Source organism: Scomber scombrus, chromosome 4, assembly GCF_963691925.1.
Source record: "Scomber scombrus chromosome 4, fScoSco1.1, whole genome shotgun sequence".
Taxonomy (NCBI): Eukaryota; Metazoa; Chordata; class Actinopteri; order Scombriformes; family Scombridae; genus Scomber; species Scomber scombrus.
In genome coordinates, this window is record NC_084973.1 from 24,174,745 (window position 1) to 24,191,579 (window position 16,835).

General features: G+C 37.2%; 3 protein-coding genes across 4 annotated transcripts in view; all 3 read left to right on the plus strand.

Annotated features, from left to right (window-relative positions):
• The window catches only part of erap1b (endoplasmic reticulum aminopeptidase 1b), a 154,132-nt gene that overhangs the window by 8,623 nt on the left and 128,674 nt on the right, over window positions 1-16,835 (plus strand). The gene's annotated exons all lie outside the window — the stretch shown is intronic.
• On the plus strand, window positions 21-10,616 carry LOC133978685 (zinc finger protein OZF-like). Its single transcript, XM_062416974.1, has 3 exons — window positions 21-279; window positions 1,653-1,669; window positions 8,294-10,616. The coding sequence occupies exons 1-3, from the start codon at window positions 108-110 to the stop codon at window positions 9,407-9,409; spliced, it is 1,305 nt and encodes a 434-aa protein (XP_062272958.1). The 5' UTR covers window positions 21-107; the 3' UTR covers window positions 9,410-10,616.
• LOC133978684 (zinc finger protein 501-like) lies at window positions 12,815-15,460 on the plus strand. 2 transcript variants are annotated; one of them, XM_062416973.1, is made up of 3 exons: window positions 12,815-13,058; window positions 14,178-14,759; window positions 14,928-15,460. In XM_062416973.1, exons 1-3 carry the CDS (start codon window positions 12,887-12,889, stop codon window positions 15,434-15,436), a joined length of 1,263 nt encoding a protein of 420 aa, XP_062272957.1. In that variant the 5' UTR covers window positions 12,815-12,886; the 3' UTR covers window positions 15,437-15,460. The 2 variants fall into 2 exon arrangements, with proteins under 2 accessions (XP_062272957.1, XP_062272956.1); XM_062416972.1 differs by having other exon boundaries at window positions 14,178-15,460.

A 16,835-nucleotide genomic window follows, 5' to 3' on the forward strand; every position in this document is an offset into this window, starting at 1 on the left:
CACTCAGCGGACGTAAACAACATAGGAGCTAGTCGTGTTAGCTGCAGGGTGTCTGGAAGAAGTCTCTCAGCAGGACATTGACACGTCTTACTTGTAATTAATTAACAATGTCTTCAGTTCAGCATTTGAGAGAGTTTATGAACGAGAGACTAACTGCTGCTGCTGAAGAAATATTCAGAGTTTTTCACAAATCTATCATCGAGTATGAAGAAGAGATCGACCGTCAGCGCAGACTGCTGGATATCGTTTGGAAACCTGAAATAAAATTGGACATAGCAGGTGTGTAAAACATTAATCATTTTAAACATAAATTGTAGGAGTCATACTCCTGCAGTGGTTACTCGTGAGGCGGTTAAAGGAAAAGTAAATAGTGAAATTAAGGAGCTGCTTCTCCGTTGTTGTGAAACAGTGGTTGACATTATAGTAAAAGCCTTAACACGGTTTAAACCCGCTTTCAGGTGATAAACCTTGTATTTGCTTATGAAAACAGAAACAGGGCGAGTTCACTTGTGTTTCTCCATCCTAGACTGTTTTAGACCAGTATCAGTTTTTTTTTTTTTTTTTTTTTTTTAAATCACTTTATGTAGACTTGTCAATTCTGTTCTTTCAAATCTCAGTGTTTTCATTATCTATGGAGTCTACTTGTTAATTCAATCCTGTTTACAAGTCTAATGTAAAAAAGTATACCGTATGAGGGGGGGGGGGGGGGGAACATAATTTACCAATTAAATTAAATGAATCAGTTAAATGTTACTGGAATAAAATTATGGTCAGAACAGTCAAAGAACTCAAATCAAATAAAGGTTTAAGTCTAACTCAAAGTTTGTCTTTCCCACTTCCAAATCAAATTTTTTTCAGTTATGTTTGCCCATTAAACAGGTTAAGCCCATTAAACAGGTTAATCCAAATAATATTTAAACCCCATATCCATATCATAGGGGAGCGAGTAAGAAGAGTTTGGAGAGTTAGGATTAATTCACACCGAGACTCACCAAGTCTCATTCATCTCTTCTTCTATGCCATTTTCCTTTCTTTGTAGGAGGTTGCAAAAATGGGAGAATAAGCTACTGAATATCATTGTTTACCCTTCCCTTAACATTCCCCTCAACTTTTTTTTAACCATGAATCAAAAAAATGACCAACCATAGGATGTCTGCATTTTTGGTTTACCTTCCTGATGATAATCCATAAAATGGGACCTATTGTGCTTTTGATACAGGATGATAAGACCATCATTTTATTTCCTGATCACGATATCTGGCACATCTTAATACAATGAATAAATAGTTGGTCCATGCACCCCCAGACACCTGCTTCACATCTCTCCTGTTGTGCAGACATGGAGGGCTCAATCCTGCCAAAAAGCCAAGAAAAGTAATTTATCAATATAATCCGCACAAAAGATGGACATACTACAAATGACTAAAAATATTCACTTCAATTCATGTCAATGCAATTTTATTATGAATCATTAATAAAATCTTATTCTTTTAACGTATTGTTGATTGTTAATGTGTGTTCATGTTAATGGCTGATTAGATATTCATGAAGCATCAGTGGTTAGTTTATTTACCAATGATTAAGCCATTATTTAATGCTCATTAACTGGAAAGTGGCACCACATTTGTGTTTCTTACCCTTTGTCCCTCCAGAGCTCCCACAGCAACATGTCTGTAAGGAAGAGGAAGTTCTTGTTGACCAGCAGCTCTGCAACCAGGAGTGTAACTCTAGTTTGGACCAAGAGGACCCAGAGCCTCCGCAGATTAAAGAGGAACAGGAGGAGCACTGCACCAGTGTGGAGGGAGAACAGCTGGTGCTGAAGCAGGAGACTGAAACATTTATGTCGACTGCTCCTTGTGAGGAAAGTGACAACATTAAAGTTGAGACTCAGGACTTCAGTCCTGATGAAACTCAGAGTGCAGCAGAGACAGAGCATGTTGTCGGCATGTCAATTAAAAGCTCTGTGGACTCAGGATCAATTAGAAATGTGGAGCCAAAACTACAGAGGAGACATCATAGAAGTAAAAGTGACAGTAACAGTGTGTGTAACCCTACTACGACAAAGATTCAGCTGGATACCCACACAGATAAAAAGGTTTTGAAGTGTGACACTTGTGGAAAAGCTTTTAAGTATATTTCCGAATTGAATAGACATCAGAGAATCCACACAGGTGAGAAGCCGTACCCATGTGACACATGTGGGAAAAGATTTACTGAAATTACAAAAGTTAAAAGGCATATGAGAACACACACAGGGGAGAAGCCGTACCCATGTGACACTTGTGGAAAAAAATTCTCTGAGCTGGAAATATTAAAAGTGCATATGAGAGTCCACACGGGTGAAAAGCCATACCCATGTAACACTTGCGGCAAAAGATTTACTGAAATGACAAAAGTGAGAAGGCATATGAGAGTCCACACAGGGGAGAAGCCATATCCATGTAACACTTGTGAGAGAAGATTCTCTTATCTTGGTGCATTGAAAGTGCATATGAGAGTCCACACAGGTGAGAGGCCGTATCCATGTAAAACATGTGAGAAAATGTTCTCTGATGTGAGCGCACTAAAACGGCATATGAGAATTCACACAGGTGAGAAGCCGTACCCCTGCAACAACTGTGGGAAAAGCTTTTCTCAGCGTGGCATTTTAAAACTGCATATGAGAGTCCACACAGGTGAGAAGCCTTATGCATGTAACACTTGTGAAAAAAGCTTCACTCAGCTGGGCACATTAAAACTGCACATGAGAGTCCACACAGGTGAGAATATTGAAAATTGAAAAACTTGTGTAAGAGGTTTCAAATGTAGAGATCAATTGAAGATCCACATGAGAACGGATGCAGTGGGAGGGTCAGTGACAAATAACAGTTGGCAAGATGAGAAATTCAAAAATGTCTACAAAAATAAATTTAAAAACATGCATCAGGTTTATTATAGTGTATATTTTGTGTTTTTGTTGGTTTTATGTCATTTGAAATGACATTTGCAACATTTTTTTTAACCAAAAGTAAGACTGAGTGCACCTGAAAATGTCCCATGGTGTAACCACAAAAGAATAATATATATTAAATAGTTTAATCACCTACAGTGTATTTAAGTGCATTTATAAAAAGAATTACTTCATTTCAAAACATCAAATGAAAAAAAAATTGGAATATTCCTTCATTTAAAATGTTATGTGTTTTGACAATATTGAGCAGGAAATATCCTAAAAAAACAACTAATTTTTCGAAATAAATTGGGGCCAATGATGTAAAATGTGTTAAAAACCATTTTATTGCATTGCCTGAGTGGATTACATTTAGTCCACTCTTTAGTTCATGTTTATTTTCCTGCAAATGTTAAGATGTTTATGAAAAAATACTGCTTAGACCTGTTGGACACCGAGTTCCATCATTGGGTGTTACCAGCATTTTTCATAAAAAGCTGATACACTGCCTGACCATGTTCCAATGAACTGATTTCAGTAAAAAAAAAAGGAAAAGAAATATCTGACAATAAGAAATGATTATATTTGTAATCCAGTCAAGAAACAATCGTAATTTCATTGAATGAACTAATTTTGTCAACTATAAATTCTGTGCAGAATGTTGTTGTTTTTTTACAACAATCATGGTAATTTCATCTTGAAATTTAACTTGTGTTGTATCATAGAGAAAAGAAGAAAAAAAAATTTGACAACAACTCATAAGTCAACTCATAATTTGTCTTCTATTGTGAATAAAATAAAAATTTTGGATGACGTACCTCCGTCATGAGTTCAGAGGTTCTGGCTCAGAGATGTTATTATATTATAAAGAGATCAGGTGGTTCAGAGATGATGTTGTTATATTATAAAGAGGTCAGGTGGTTCAGAGATGATGTTATTATATTATAAAGAGGTCAGGTGGTTCAGAGATGATGTTGTTATATTATAAAGAAGTCAGGTGGTTCAGAGATGATGTTATTATATTATAAAGAGGTCAGGTGGTTCAGAGATGATGTTATTATATTATAAAGAAGTCAGGTGGTTCAGAGATGATGTTATTATATTATAAAGAAGTCAGGTGGTTCAGAGATGATGTTATTATATTATAAAGAGGTCAGGTGGTTCAGAGATGATGTTATTATATTATAAAGAAGTCAGGTGGTTCAGAGATGATGTTATTATATTATAAAGAAGTCAGGTGGTTCAGAGATGATGTTATTATATTATAAAGAGGTCAGGTGGTTCAGAGATGATGTTATTATATTATAAAGAGGTCAGGTGGTTGAGGCCAGGTGAAAACATTTTTCCCACCCAGTTGTTTCATGCAGCAGTTTGATTGCTTTAGTTTTTTTTAATATTAGTAATAAAATAGCAGAAATGGAAATAATTATATTTCACAGATGTTGGAGTAACAAAATTGTCCTCTAACAGAAAGGCTTTTGATAGGACTCAAATGATGTAAGCAGTTATATAATTTTGACATTTCATTTTAAAATCAAATTTGACATCTGTATAAGCACACGGGTTTGGTCTCAGTAATTGAAATGTAATTCTTAAAATAAATATGAATTTTAATGAATTCTTATGAATTCACAATGTTTTTCTAGGGTTACACCATTGGACATGTAAACCGAGCAAACCTGACTAAGTCCAAAAAACATTAGTTTATGAGTTATTGTTAAGAGCTTTCTAACTTTGTCGAACAGCAGTTGTGATCATCAGGGGTCCTTCTCTGTAAAACCACTATCTGTTATATGGCCTTCTTCACAGTTTTAGCAAAATGGCCTTTTAAATGGTGGTTACACTTTGAGACACTTCATGTGGTTCACTTGACTTGACATGATTCCCCAAATTATATTTAATATTTAGAACAATTGTATTCCATTAACCTTTATTTAATATGAAAGTGATCATGTAAGATTGATTCCAAAATAGTTGATATGGTTTTCTATTGAGAATTTGAGCATTTTTAAGCAAGTGTAATTTTTTGGTTCAAGTTTTGATGGTTACACCACTGGGGAATTTTTGCCATAATCCTCTAATATATTCTCTCAAAATGGATTAAAAGCAGACTCGGTCCACAAGAAAAGAATGTGTGCAAGGTATTCATGCGTTTATTTTCACATTTTAACCCTTTTAAATTTGACTAAACCACATGGAAACAAAAAAAGTAGCATCACATCATTGCCCCAGGAAAAGATTCAGTCAGACTTGAAAATACAGGTAAGAATTTATCCAGATGAGAAGCTGTATAATTGTGACATATGAGGTGGAGCTTTGTGGTGACTTTAAAATATACATGAGAAGAACTTACTGCAACACAGAAAAGATTTCGTTGTGTCTGAATTAGAAAAGCGTAAGAATCCACACAACTAAGTAGCCTTTTTGTGAAATGTTGCATTAAAAAATCCATATATAGGAGAAACAATCAAGCTGAAACTCCTGTACGTGTTCCCCAACATTGTGATTAAATAAGAAATATTCTCCATGAAGAAGAGGTCAGGTGAGTTGTACATTGCAAACAGTGCTATAAAGTTTTTTCAACTAAATCCTGTTTTTGTTTTCTTGTGATTCTTCTTTTCTTTTCTTTTCTTTTCTTTCTGTTACTGTAACTGCTAGCTAATAATGTTGAACAGAATTATGTCAATAAAGCTATGGTGCAATTTCAATGTTCAAAGCTGGTGCCAATTATTATACTTTCTAAAAACAAGAATCTTTTATTTTTCAATATTTCATAATAAGCCTCTGCCGTTCTTTGTCACAGCAGAGTCTTAAGAAGTTTCTGACTGAAAGTGCTCCAGTGTTTGACCAGCAGCTCATGGGGGGGGATGGAAGATGTTCTCCATGATGTTTAACTGTCTGTGCAGCATCCTCAATCTCCACAACCAGCTCCAGTGAATCCAGACCAGATCCAAAGGAGCATAGAGCCAGCCTTCCTGATCAGTTTGTTAGTGTCTGTGTCTCTGATGCTGTTGCCCCAGCAGATCGCAGTGAAGAATATTATAATTTTGCACTTGCCACAAATAACGAGTATAAGATTGGCAACATCTTACCACACTTGGTGTAAATTACTCTGAAAATGGTCTGTTAATAATTATTTCAAAACCTTATCTTTTCTTTTAGTTCCCTTATCCACTTCCTGAGCCCTTTTGTTTTGGATATTTTATTTTGAAAGCGTTAGTAGCAAACAGGAAGTGGACGCAACGGTTGTCTTGGACACGGTGCCTTGACAGCGAAAGAGCCCGTCAATTCGTCAATTAACGTTGTTAAGGAAAGGATTAAGTTATTATTTATTATAAAAAGGGTAACATTTGTGATCAAGCGACCTAGCCAGAAAGGGAACAAGGTATTGTTTGTTTTGTTGTATTTATAGTGTATATATAATATACTTATGTTAAGTAATATTTGTATTTTATTAGACTAATTTGTAACGTTTGAAGGTAACCTTAAATGTTAATGGTAGATTACACGGTTTATTGTATTGTATTATATAAATGTGTTAGCTATTCCTTTTATTGATACCTATCTGTACATTTTAATTGAGTTTGATTAATGTTTGTGTTTGTGATTTGTGTTAAATACGCTTATTTATTTATTTGTTTATTTATTTTGTTGTAATTCTTACGGTGTTTCGAAGAAATGAAAATGATAATTATTTATGTTCAAAACAAGGATAATGGTGAAGATAAGTAATAAAAAGCTTCCCCAAAAACATCAGTAAACTTCACCCATTCTCTGGCTGTTCCGCTACACTTGGTCCTAACTCCACAGGTCTGTAGGTCAACATGTAAAGCTGCATTATTTTATTCTGTTTGCTATTATAGATTAACCAAAAAGAAACAAACAAAATAGAGCTGTAAAATGAAGGGACAGTGAAAGAATGAAAATGTTTGTGCATTGGATAAAGTCAAGTGCAAATACCTCAAACATTTATGTAATGAATTTTCCACTTTCAGGCTTTAAGGAGGCTGTTAAATATCAGTGAGACAGTAAATATCAATCTGAAGTAGCAGACAGTTCTTATGATTAGTTTTAAAACATAAAGTCTCCATGCACTTTCTGCTGCTTATTTATAAACCACAAATGACACTGAGCCAAAAATGTTACAACAAGCAGAACGAAAAAACACAAGACTCCGCTGTCGGAACTTAACAGTGTAACACCTAGCGGAAGTAAACAACACATGAGTCAATCACGTTAGTCGCTCTGTGTCCTGTGGTTGAATTTCAACCTCAACAGGACATTGGGAAATATTACCCGTAGTTCATCAACAATGTCTTCAGTTCAGCATTTGAGAGTGTTAATCAACGAGATAATAACTACTGCTGCTGAAGACATATTCAGAGTTTTTCACAAAACTATCGTCGAATATGAAGAAGAGATCGACCGTCAGCGCAGACTGCTGAATACCGTTTGGAAACCTGAAATAAAGCTGCACACGATAGGTCTGTAATACCTTAATTATTCTAATAATAACAGAATAATCAGATTTATATATTGTGTGTTTTTGCACCACATACACTTCTCAGGGTTAGACATCGTAGAAAAGCCTTAAGCCTTTTCACTTTTGTGAAACCCGTATTTTTCTTTCCTCAAAAGAAGAAAATGTGATTTTACAGATACCAAGATACCAAGTCCAGATCAAAAGCTACTCTGTCAAATCTAGATTAGAGAAACAAGAAAACTCTAAATACTCATTGAGATACAGTGATTTCAGAATCCAGATTTGACTAATCTAAGTAAAGTGATTATTTTTTTTTATATGGACCTGGTACAAAGTGGTGTGGATGTAGAAATATCTGTGAAATTGCTTTTTTTTCTGTTCTCAAAGGCTAAATAAAGGTTTGTTAAATATAAAAGTAGTCCTAAACAGCATTAAGGCTTTTGTTACAATATCTAACAGTTTTTTGTAAAATGAAGAAACAGCCCCTTTATATCATTATTTCATAACTTGTCCCTTTATCCTTAATTGAAAGGTAATTGTATCATCAGATATCTGCATTTTGTTGTACATTCTGAAGAGGCACCTCTTATAAATGGTCCATAAGCATTAATTAAGGCCTTGATTTACCAGTGGTTTATAAATAATTTGTTATCTATTAATTAGCATGGTTTTTGGGTTGCCAGGTTGTCTAAAATTCCCCTTTCTATACCACAATAACATTTACTTTATTTAAATTATTTATGAACACAGTACCCCTTACGGAGGAAAATGTTGTTCACAATCCCTTTATCAACAACTATTAAGACCTGATGACTTATCAGAATGTCATTTAACCCTTTTTTTTTAACCCTTTCGTCTTTGTCCTTCCAGAGCTCACACAGCAACAGCAACAGGAGGAGGTTCTCACTGATGAGCAGCTCTGCAACCACGAGAGGAACTCCAGTTTGGACCAAGAGGACCCAGAGCCTCCACAGATTAAAGAGGAACAGGAGGAGCTCTGCACCAATCTGGAAAGACAACAGCTGGTGGTGAAGCAGGAGACTGAAACCTTTATTTCGACTGCTGCTAGTGAGGAAAGTGACAGCAGTGAAGAGCGGACTCTGGACTTGATGATTGAGAATGTTGTCAGCTTGTCAGTTAAAAGCTCTGAGGTACCAGAAACAAACAGTGATGACCAGCTCCTCTCCCATAACTCTCATGTAGCTGAGAGCCAAGATCACAAAGGAGGAAAACTAGGAGTCTCAGGATCTACTAGAAATACAGAGACAAAACCACAGAAGGGACATTATGAAACTAAAAGTCACAGTGACAATGTATGTAGCCCTACCACATCAAAGATTCAGCTGGATACTGAAACAGGTAAAAAGGTTTTGAAGTGTGACACTTGTGGAAAAGCTTTCAAGTTTATTTCTCACTTGAAAGTACACCACAGAGTCCACACAGGTGAGAAGCCGTACACATGTGACACTTGTGGGAAACGATTCTCTCAGGTGGGCGTATTAAAAGAGCATATGATAGTCCACACAGGTGAGAAGCCGTACCCATGTGACACTTGTGGGAAAAGATTTTCTCAAATAGGAAAAATGAAAAGCCATAGGAGAACACACACAGGGGAGAAGCCATTCCCATGTAACACTTGTGGGAAAAGATTCTCTGAGAAGAGCATATTAAAACAACATATGAAAGTCCACACAGGTGAGAAGCCATACGGGTGTCATACTTGTGAGAAAAGATTCTCTCATCTGTCTGTATTACACAGGCATATGAAAATCCACACAGGTGAGAAGCCGTACCCGTGTGACACTTGTGGGAAGAGATTTAGTGAAATGACAAAAATGAAAAGGCATATGAGAGTCCACACAGGTGAGAAGCCATACTCATGTCACACTTGTGAGAAAAGATTTTCTCGGATGGATGCATTAAGAATGCATATGAGAGTCCACACAGGTGAGAGGCCCTATCCATGTAACACTTGTGAGAAAAGATTTCTGATGTGAACACTCTATAACACCATATGTGAATACACACAGGTGAAAGAAAGATTTGCCGGGTTAGAGGCTGAACAAGAGAATGGATGCTGTGGTAAAAGATTCAGTCAGATGTCAGGCTTGAAAATACACATAAGAATCATCAAGGCGAGAAGCTGTATATTAGCGACACATGATGTGGATCTTTGTGGTGACTTCAAAATATAATAATAATAATAACAACAACAATAATAATAGTAATGTTTTGCTGCCTGAGATTAACTCTCACCAGTGAGTGGCGCTGTTGTTTTTTGTGTTCATCATTATGTGTGTTGTAATAGCCAATAGGTATGACTTAGGTTAATTGGAAACAGGAAGTCCCACATGTTCAGTAATGGTGGATACAGACAGAGAGGATTGTGACGATCAGCATCCATCTTTCGTTGTTGTTTTATGGAAAGCTTTGTACATATTTTCAATTATTAAAATGTTTTTAAGCATGATTAATAACTACTTTGGATTTACAAATGTTTAGTATTAATGATGTTTTTATGTTGATAGCATAGTTGCATGGTGGCTATATGTAGCCTTACAATTTATATCAACTTTGTTTGTGTCTTATGTAGCGATTATGATAAATGTGCAGCTTTATTCTTTTTATGTAAATTACCTAAACATTATGTAGAAATATGATATTATGTGTGGTACACTATAGCCAAGTGTCTGAAATTATGTGAATGTCTGGTGGGAGGAAGTTCCAAAGGTGGGGGGCAGATTGGCTGAAAGCTCTTGACCCCGTGGTGATTAAGTTGGCAGATGGGGCAGAGAGCTGGATGGCAGAAGAGGATCGGAGAGTGCGAGAAGGTGTGTAGATGTGAAGTTCAGAGAGATACAATGGTGCCAGGTTGTGAAGGATCTTGAAAGTGAGGAGCAGAATCTTAAAGTCAATGCGGGATTTGATAGGGAGCTAATAAAGTAGCTGCAGATTATGATACATTTCTTTGTGAACTGCTAGGCCAGTTTTAAATAAAGGCGCTCCAAACGACAGCCATTAGTTTTGAGCCGGCGTAGTGCTGGTGTAAACCAAGGAGCAGAATGGGTAAAAGAAACAGAACTGGTTTTCAGAGGTGCAAGAGTATTTAGCAGTCCATGAAGTCCATCATTGTAGTGAGATACCAGGTCATCTGTGGTGGATAAATTGTCTCTTCTGGGGAAGTCATCAATTCCACTGGAGAGAGCCAACAAGTCTCTTAATGTGATAGAACGAAACATATTAGTCTTGGATAATATTAGATTGACATTGAAGGATAATCATTTGTGGTCTGAGATAGGCAGGTCAGAGGCACAACAATTATGAGGGATTACACTAGAGCAGCAGATCAGGTCAAGAAAGTGTCCTTTGGAGCAGTGCCGTGCACAGACTTTTTGAAGGGCAGGGGCGAAAAGAAAAAAAAGGGCACATACAGCGCGTTCTCGCCACTGACGAGGGCACTTTAGCATGCGTTTTTGCCACCCAAGTGGACAGTTTAGTGTGTTTTGGTTCCCAAGAAGGCACTTTAGCACGCGTTTTTGTCTCCCAAGAGGGCACTTTAGCGCACGTTTTTGCGACCCAAGGGGGCAGTTTAGTGTGTTTTGCCAACCAGGAGGGTACCTTAGCGCGCTTTTTGGCTCCCAAGCGGGCACTTTAGTGTGCGTTTCTCAACAATTGGGCCACCACTGCTTTGGAGTGTGTTGGAAAGTCAATATATTGTTGTAGTCCAAAGCTGTCAAGGCATGAAGTGTAGTCCCTTATAAAGGCATTGTTGATGCTATCAACGTGGATATTAAAATCACCCAGCAATAGTAAATTTGGGGACACAGAACATAAGGTTGTTAATAAGGCAGAGAATTCCTGTAGGAAGGCATTATTCGGCTTGGGTGGTCAATAAATAGTGGCAAGGATAGTAGGAGTTGGGCCCTTGATTTGCAGAGCAATGAACTCAAATGAAGGGTACACAGACACCGTAATAAAGCACACTTTTCACTGTATATCGCCAGGCCACCCACTCTGCCAGAGGCACAGGGTTGTGATGAGTAGTCAAACCCAGGAGGAATACTTTGATAAAGGTGTGAAAAGACACTAGGCTGCTGCCAAGTGTCAGTCAAGCACAAGAAATCAAACGTATGATCATTCAGTAGATCATAGAGCAGAGGTCCATTGTTGGTCAGGGAGCGGATGTGAAATAACCCGAAGGTTAGATTGCTGATGTCAGGTTTGGTGTTAGCTGACCTGGCTGGATTAACTATCATACTATGATCGACAGTTTATCCACACTTGCGCCTGTGCATTGATTTACGATGGGAAATAACAACAGGAATTGGAAACCAGTTAATCACAGCAGTGGAGGTAGGTTTATAACAGCCAGTAGGAGACAGTGGACCAGCTCATGGCAAGAGCGATGAACAGGGGAAAGGATCAGTACCTGGGTCGCTCGGCAGGGAGAGCTTGTCAGTGAGACAGTACTGTGTCCTGCCAGAGTAGGTGGAGAAGAAAGAGGCTCCAGGAGGGGGGCGTGGCACGTAAACAGTCAATCACGCGGAGCAGCAGAGAAGAATTTATTGCAATATAGAAAAGATTATGTTGTGTCTGAATTGGAAAAGCGTAAGAATCCACACAACTAAGTAGCCTTTTTGTGAAGTATTGCATAAAAAATCCATATATAGGAGAAACAATCGAGCTGAAACTCCTGTAAGTGTTCCCCAACATCTTTGTGATTTAATAAGAAATATTCTCCATGAAGAAGAGTTCAGAATATCTTCATGTGAGTTGTACATTGCCAACAGTGCTATCAAGTTTTTTCAACTAAATCCTGTTTTTGTTTAGTTTTTTTCTTTTCTTTTCTTTTCTTTTCTTCTCTTCCTGTTACTGTAACTGCTAACTAAATAATGCTGAACAGCATTTTGTTAATAAAGTTATGGTGCTGGTGCCAATTATTATACGTTCAAAAAAAAGATTTTTTTATTTTACATCTTACCACACTTGGTCCTAACTGCACAGGTCTGTAGGTCAACATGTGAAGCTGCATTATTTTATTCTGTTTGGTATTGTACATTAAATCACAGAGTCTCCACTGCAGAAAAAGGCTGAAGACTCTAAGTAGATTTACCAAAAAGAAACAAACATAACAGAGCTGTGAAATGAAGGGACAGTGCAGTCCACTTTCAGGTTTTAAGGAGGGTGTGAAATATCAGTGTGGCAGTAAATATCAGCCTGAAGCAGCAGACAGTTCTTATGATTAGTTTTAAAACATAAAGTCTCGATGCAGTTATTGCTGCTTATTTATAAACAACAAAAATGTTACAACAAGCGGAACGAAAAAACACAAGACTGCTCTGTCGGAACTTAACAGTGTAACACCCAGCGGAAGTAAACAACATATAAGTCAGTCACGTTAGTTGCTTTGTGTCCTGTTGTTGAAGAAGTCTCTCTGCAGAACATTGAGAAATATTACCCGTAATTAATCAACAATGTCTTCAGTTCAGCATTTGAGAGTGTTAATCAACGAGAGACTAACTGCTGCTGCCGAAGAAATATTCAGAGTTTTTCACAAAACGATCATCGAGTATGAAGAAGAGATCGACCGTCAGCGCAGACTGCTGGACATTGTTTGGAAACCTGAAATAAAGCTGCACACGATAGGTCTGTAAAACCTTAATTATTTTTAATAATATAAAACAGAATAATCAGCTTTATATACCACCACAGGGGTTAATATACATTAAATGTATTCGCTGATGTTAGCTTCTGAGGGAGAAGTTGAGGTTAAAATCGGTGGAAACATAAATGGTGATATTTAGGGGCTGATTGTCTGTTTATGCACCACAAAGGGTTAGACATCGTAGAAAAAGCTTTAAGGCTTTTCACATTTGTGAAACCTGTATTATTCTTTCTCGAAAAGAAGAAAATGTGATTTCACTGATACCAAGATACCAAGTCCAGATCAAAAGCTACTCTGTCAAATCTGGATTAGATTAACAAAAAATCGCTAAAGATTCATTGAGATACAGTGATTTCAGAATCCAGATTTGACTAATCTAAGTAAAGTGTTTTTTTTTTTTTTATATGGACCTGGTCCAAAGTGGTGTTGATGTAGAAATTGCCCTTTTTCTGTTGTCAAAAGCTAAATAAAGGTTTCTCAAATATAAAAGTTGTCCTAAACAGCATTAAGGCTTTTGTTACAATGTCGAACAGTTTTTTGTAAACTTCTCCCTTTATCCTGAATTAAAAGGTAATTTAACATTGTCATATATCTACATTTATTGTACATTCTAACGAGGCCCCTCTTATAAGTGGTCCATAAGCATTAATGAAAGCTGATGGTTAATAATTAATCTACCAGTTATTTGTTACCTATTAATTAGCATGTTTTTTGTGTTGTCAGGCTGTCTAAAATTCCCCTTTCTATACCACAATAACATTTACTTTATTTAAATTATTCAGGAACACAGTACCACTTACTGATGACTTAGAAACTGTTATTCACAAGCCCTTTGTCAACAACTTTTAAGACTTGACGACTTATCAGAATGTCATTTAACCCTCAATTAATGTTTTGTCGTGGAAATTGTCTGAAAAGGCTAGATTATTGTGTTAATGAATAATGTGTGTTAATGTTAATGGATTGTTAAATATTGAGAATTAGTGTATGATTTATTAACTACTGATTAAGACATTAATTAATGTGTATAAACCTTCCCAGGTGCCTTCCCACAAAGTAGGACCACATTTTTTCTAACCCTTTCCTCTTTGTCCGTCCAGAGCTCCCACAGCAACAAGAGGAGGAGGAGGAGCAGGAGGTTCTCAATGACGAGCAGCTCTGTAACCATGAGAGGATCTCCAGTTTGGACCAAGAGGACCCAGAGTCTCCACAAATTAAAGAGGAAAAGGAGGAGCTTTGCACCAATCTGGAAAGACAACAGCTGGTGGTGAAGCAGGAGACTGAAACCTTTATGTCGACTGCTGCTTGTGAGGAAAGTGACAACAGTGAAGAGCAGACTCTGGACTTTATGATTGAGCATGTTGTCAGCTTGTCAGTTAAAAGCTCTGAGGTACCAAAAACAAACAGTGATGACCAGCTCCTCTCTCATAACTCTCATGTAGCTGAGAGCCAAGATCACAAAGAAGGCAAACAAGGAGAATCAGGATCTACTAGAAATACAGAGACAAAACCACAGAAGAGACATTATAAAACTAGAAGTCACGGTGACAATGTATGTAGCCCTACCACATCAAAGATTCAGCTGGATCCTCAAACAAGTAAAAAGGTTTTGAAGTGTGACACTTGTGGAAAAGCTTTCAAGTATATTTCTCACTTGAAAGTACACCACAGAGTCCACACAGGTGAGAAGCCGTACACACGTGACACATGTGGGAAAAACTTTTACCAAATGGCAAAAATGGAAAGTCATAGGAGAACACAAACAGGGGAGAAACCATACCCATGTAACACTTGTGAGAAAAGATTCTCTAAGAAAAGCATATTAAAACAGCATATGAAAATCCACACAGGCGAGAAGCCGTATTCATGTGACACTTGTGGGAAGAGATTTCGTGAAATGACAAAAGTGAAAAGGCATATGATAGTCCACACAGGTGAGAAGTCATACCCGTGTGACACCTGTGGGAAACGATTCTCTCATCTGTTTGTATTACACAAACATATGAAAGTCCACACAGGTGAGAAGCCGTACCCATGTGACACTTGTGGGAAGAGATTTAGTGAGATGACGAAAGTGAAAAGGCATATGACAGTCCACACAGGTGAGAAGCCATACCCATGTGACACTTGTGGAAAAAGATTTACTCAAGTGGAAAAAATGAAAAGGCATATAACAGTCCACACAGGTAAGAAGCCGTACCCATGTGACACTTGTGAGAAAAGATTTTCTCGGCTGGATGCATTGAGAATGCATATAAGAGTCCACACAGATGAGAAGCCGTACCCATGTGACACTTGTGAGGAAAGATTTTCTCGGCTGGATGCATTGAAAATGCATATGAGACACCACACAGGTTAGAAGCTGAAAAATTGCAAAACTTGTAAGAGACTTCATACATAGACATCAAAGATCAACATGAGAACAGATGCTGTGGTAAAAGATTCAGTCAGATGTCAGACTTGAAAATACACATAGAAACATCCAGGCGAGAAGCTGTATAATTGCAACACATGAGGTGGAGCTTTGTGGTGATTTTAAAATATACATGAGAAGAACTTACTGCAACACAGAAAAGATTTGGTTGTGTCTGAATTAGAAAAGCGTAAGAATCCACACAACTAAGTAGCCTTTTTGTGAAATGTTGCATAAAAAAATTGGTAAATAGGAGAAACAATCGAGTTGAAACTCCTGTAAGTGTTCCCCAACATTGTGATTTAATAAGAAATATTCTCCATGAAAAAGAGTTCAGAATATCTTCATGTGAGTTGTACATTTCCAACAGTGCTATCAAGTTTTTTCAACTAAATCCTGTTTTCTTTTCTTTCTTTTTCTTCTCCCTGTTACTGTAATTGCAAACTAACCAATGTTGAACAGCATTTTGTTAATAAAGTTATGATGCCATTTCAATGTTTTGAAGCTGGTGCCAATTATCATACTTTCAAAAACAAGAATCTTTTTATTTTCAGTATTTCATAATAAGCCATTAGCGTTCTTTGACACAGCAGAGCCTGAAGAAATTTCTGACTGAAAGTGCTCCAGTGTTTGACCAGCAGCTCATGGGGGGGATGCAAGATGTTCTCCATGATGTTTAACTGTCTGTGCAGCATCTTCAATCTCTTCAACCAGCTCCAGTTCATTTAGACCAGATCCAGATGAGCACAGAGCCAGCCTTCCTGATCAGTTTGTTCATGTCTGTGTCTCTGATACTGTTGCCCCAGCAGATCGCAGTGAAGAATATTATCTTGTATTCTGTTTGGTATTGTGCATTAAATCAAGACAAAACCACAGAAGAGACATTATGAAACTAAAAGGGACTGTGATAATGTATGTAACCCTACACCTTCAAAGATTCAGCTGGATACTGAAACAGGTGTTGGCGTTAAGCTTGCCAGTTTTCATAAACAAGCCCTGGACACATAGAAAATCGCTTTTAAACACAACTTCTCTCCACACACATGCATTTTATGGAATAATCAGCATGTTGTATACAAAAATAAGACCATATTTTTAAGACTGGTATGACCAAGGTATTATGTTTATTTTTGAACTTCTAAATGATACTGGGGACCTAGCTACATATGAAGAATTCTTTTTTTGTCCCCAATAAAGTTAAAGAAGTTCATATTAAACTCTTGCATAGATACTATCTCTGCAATGAATTCATTAACAACGTTAGACCTGATGTGTCACCTTTATGTTCCTTCTGCAAAGAATAGATGGAGTCTTTTTCTCATTTATTTGTCCACAGAATGTCCAC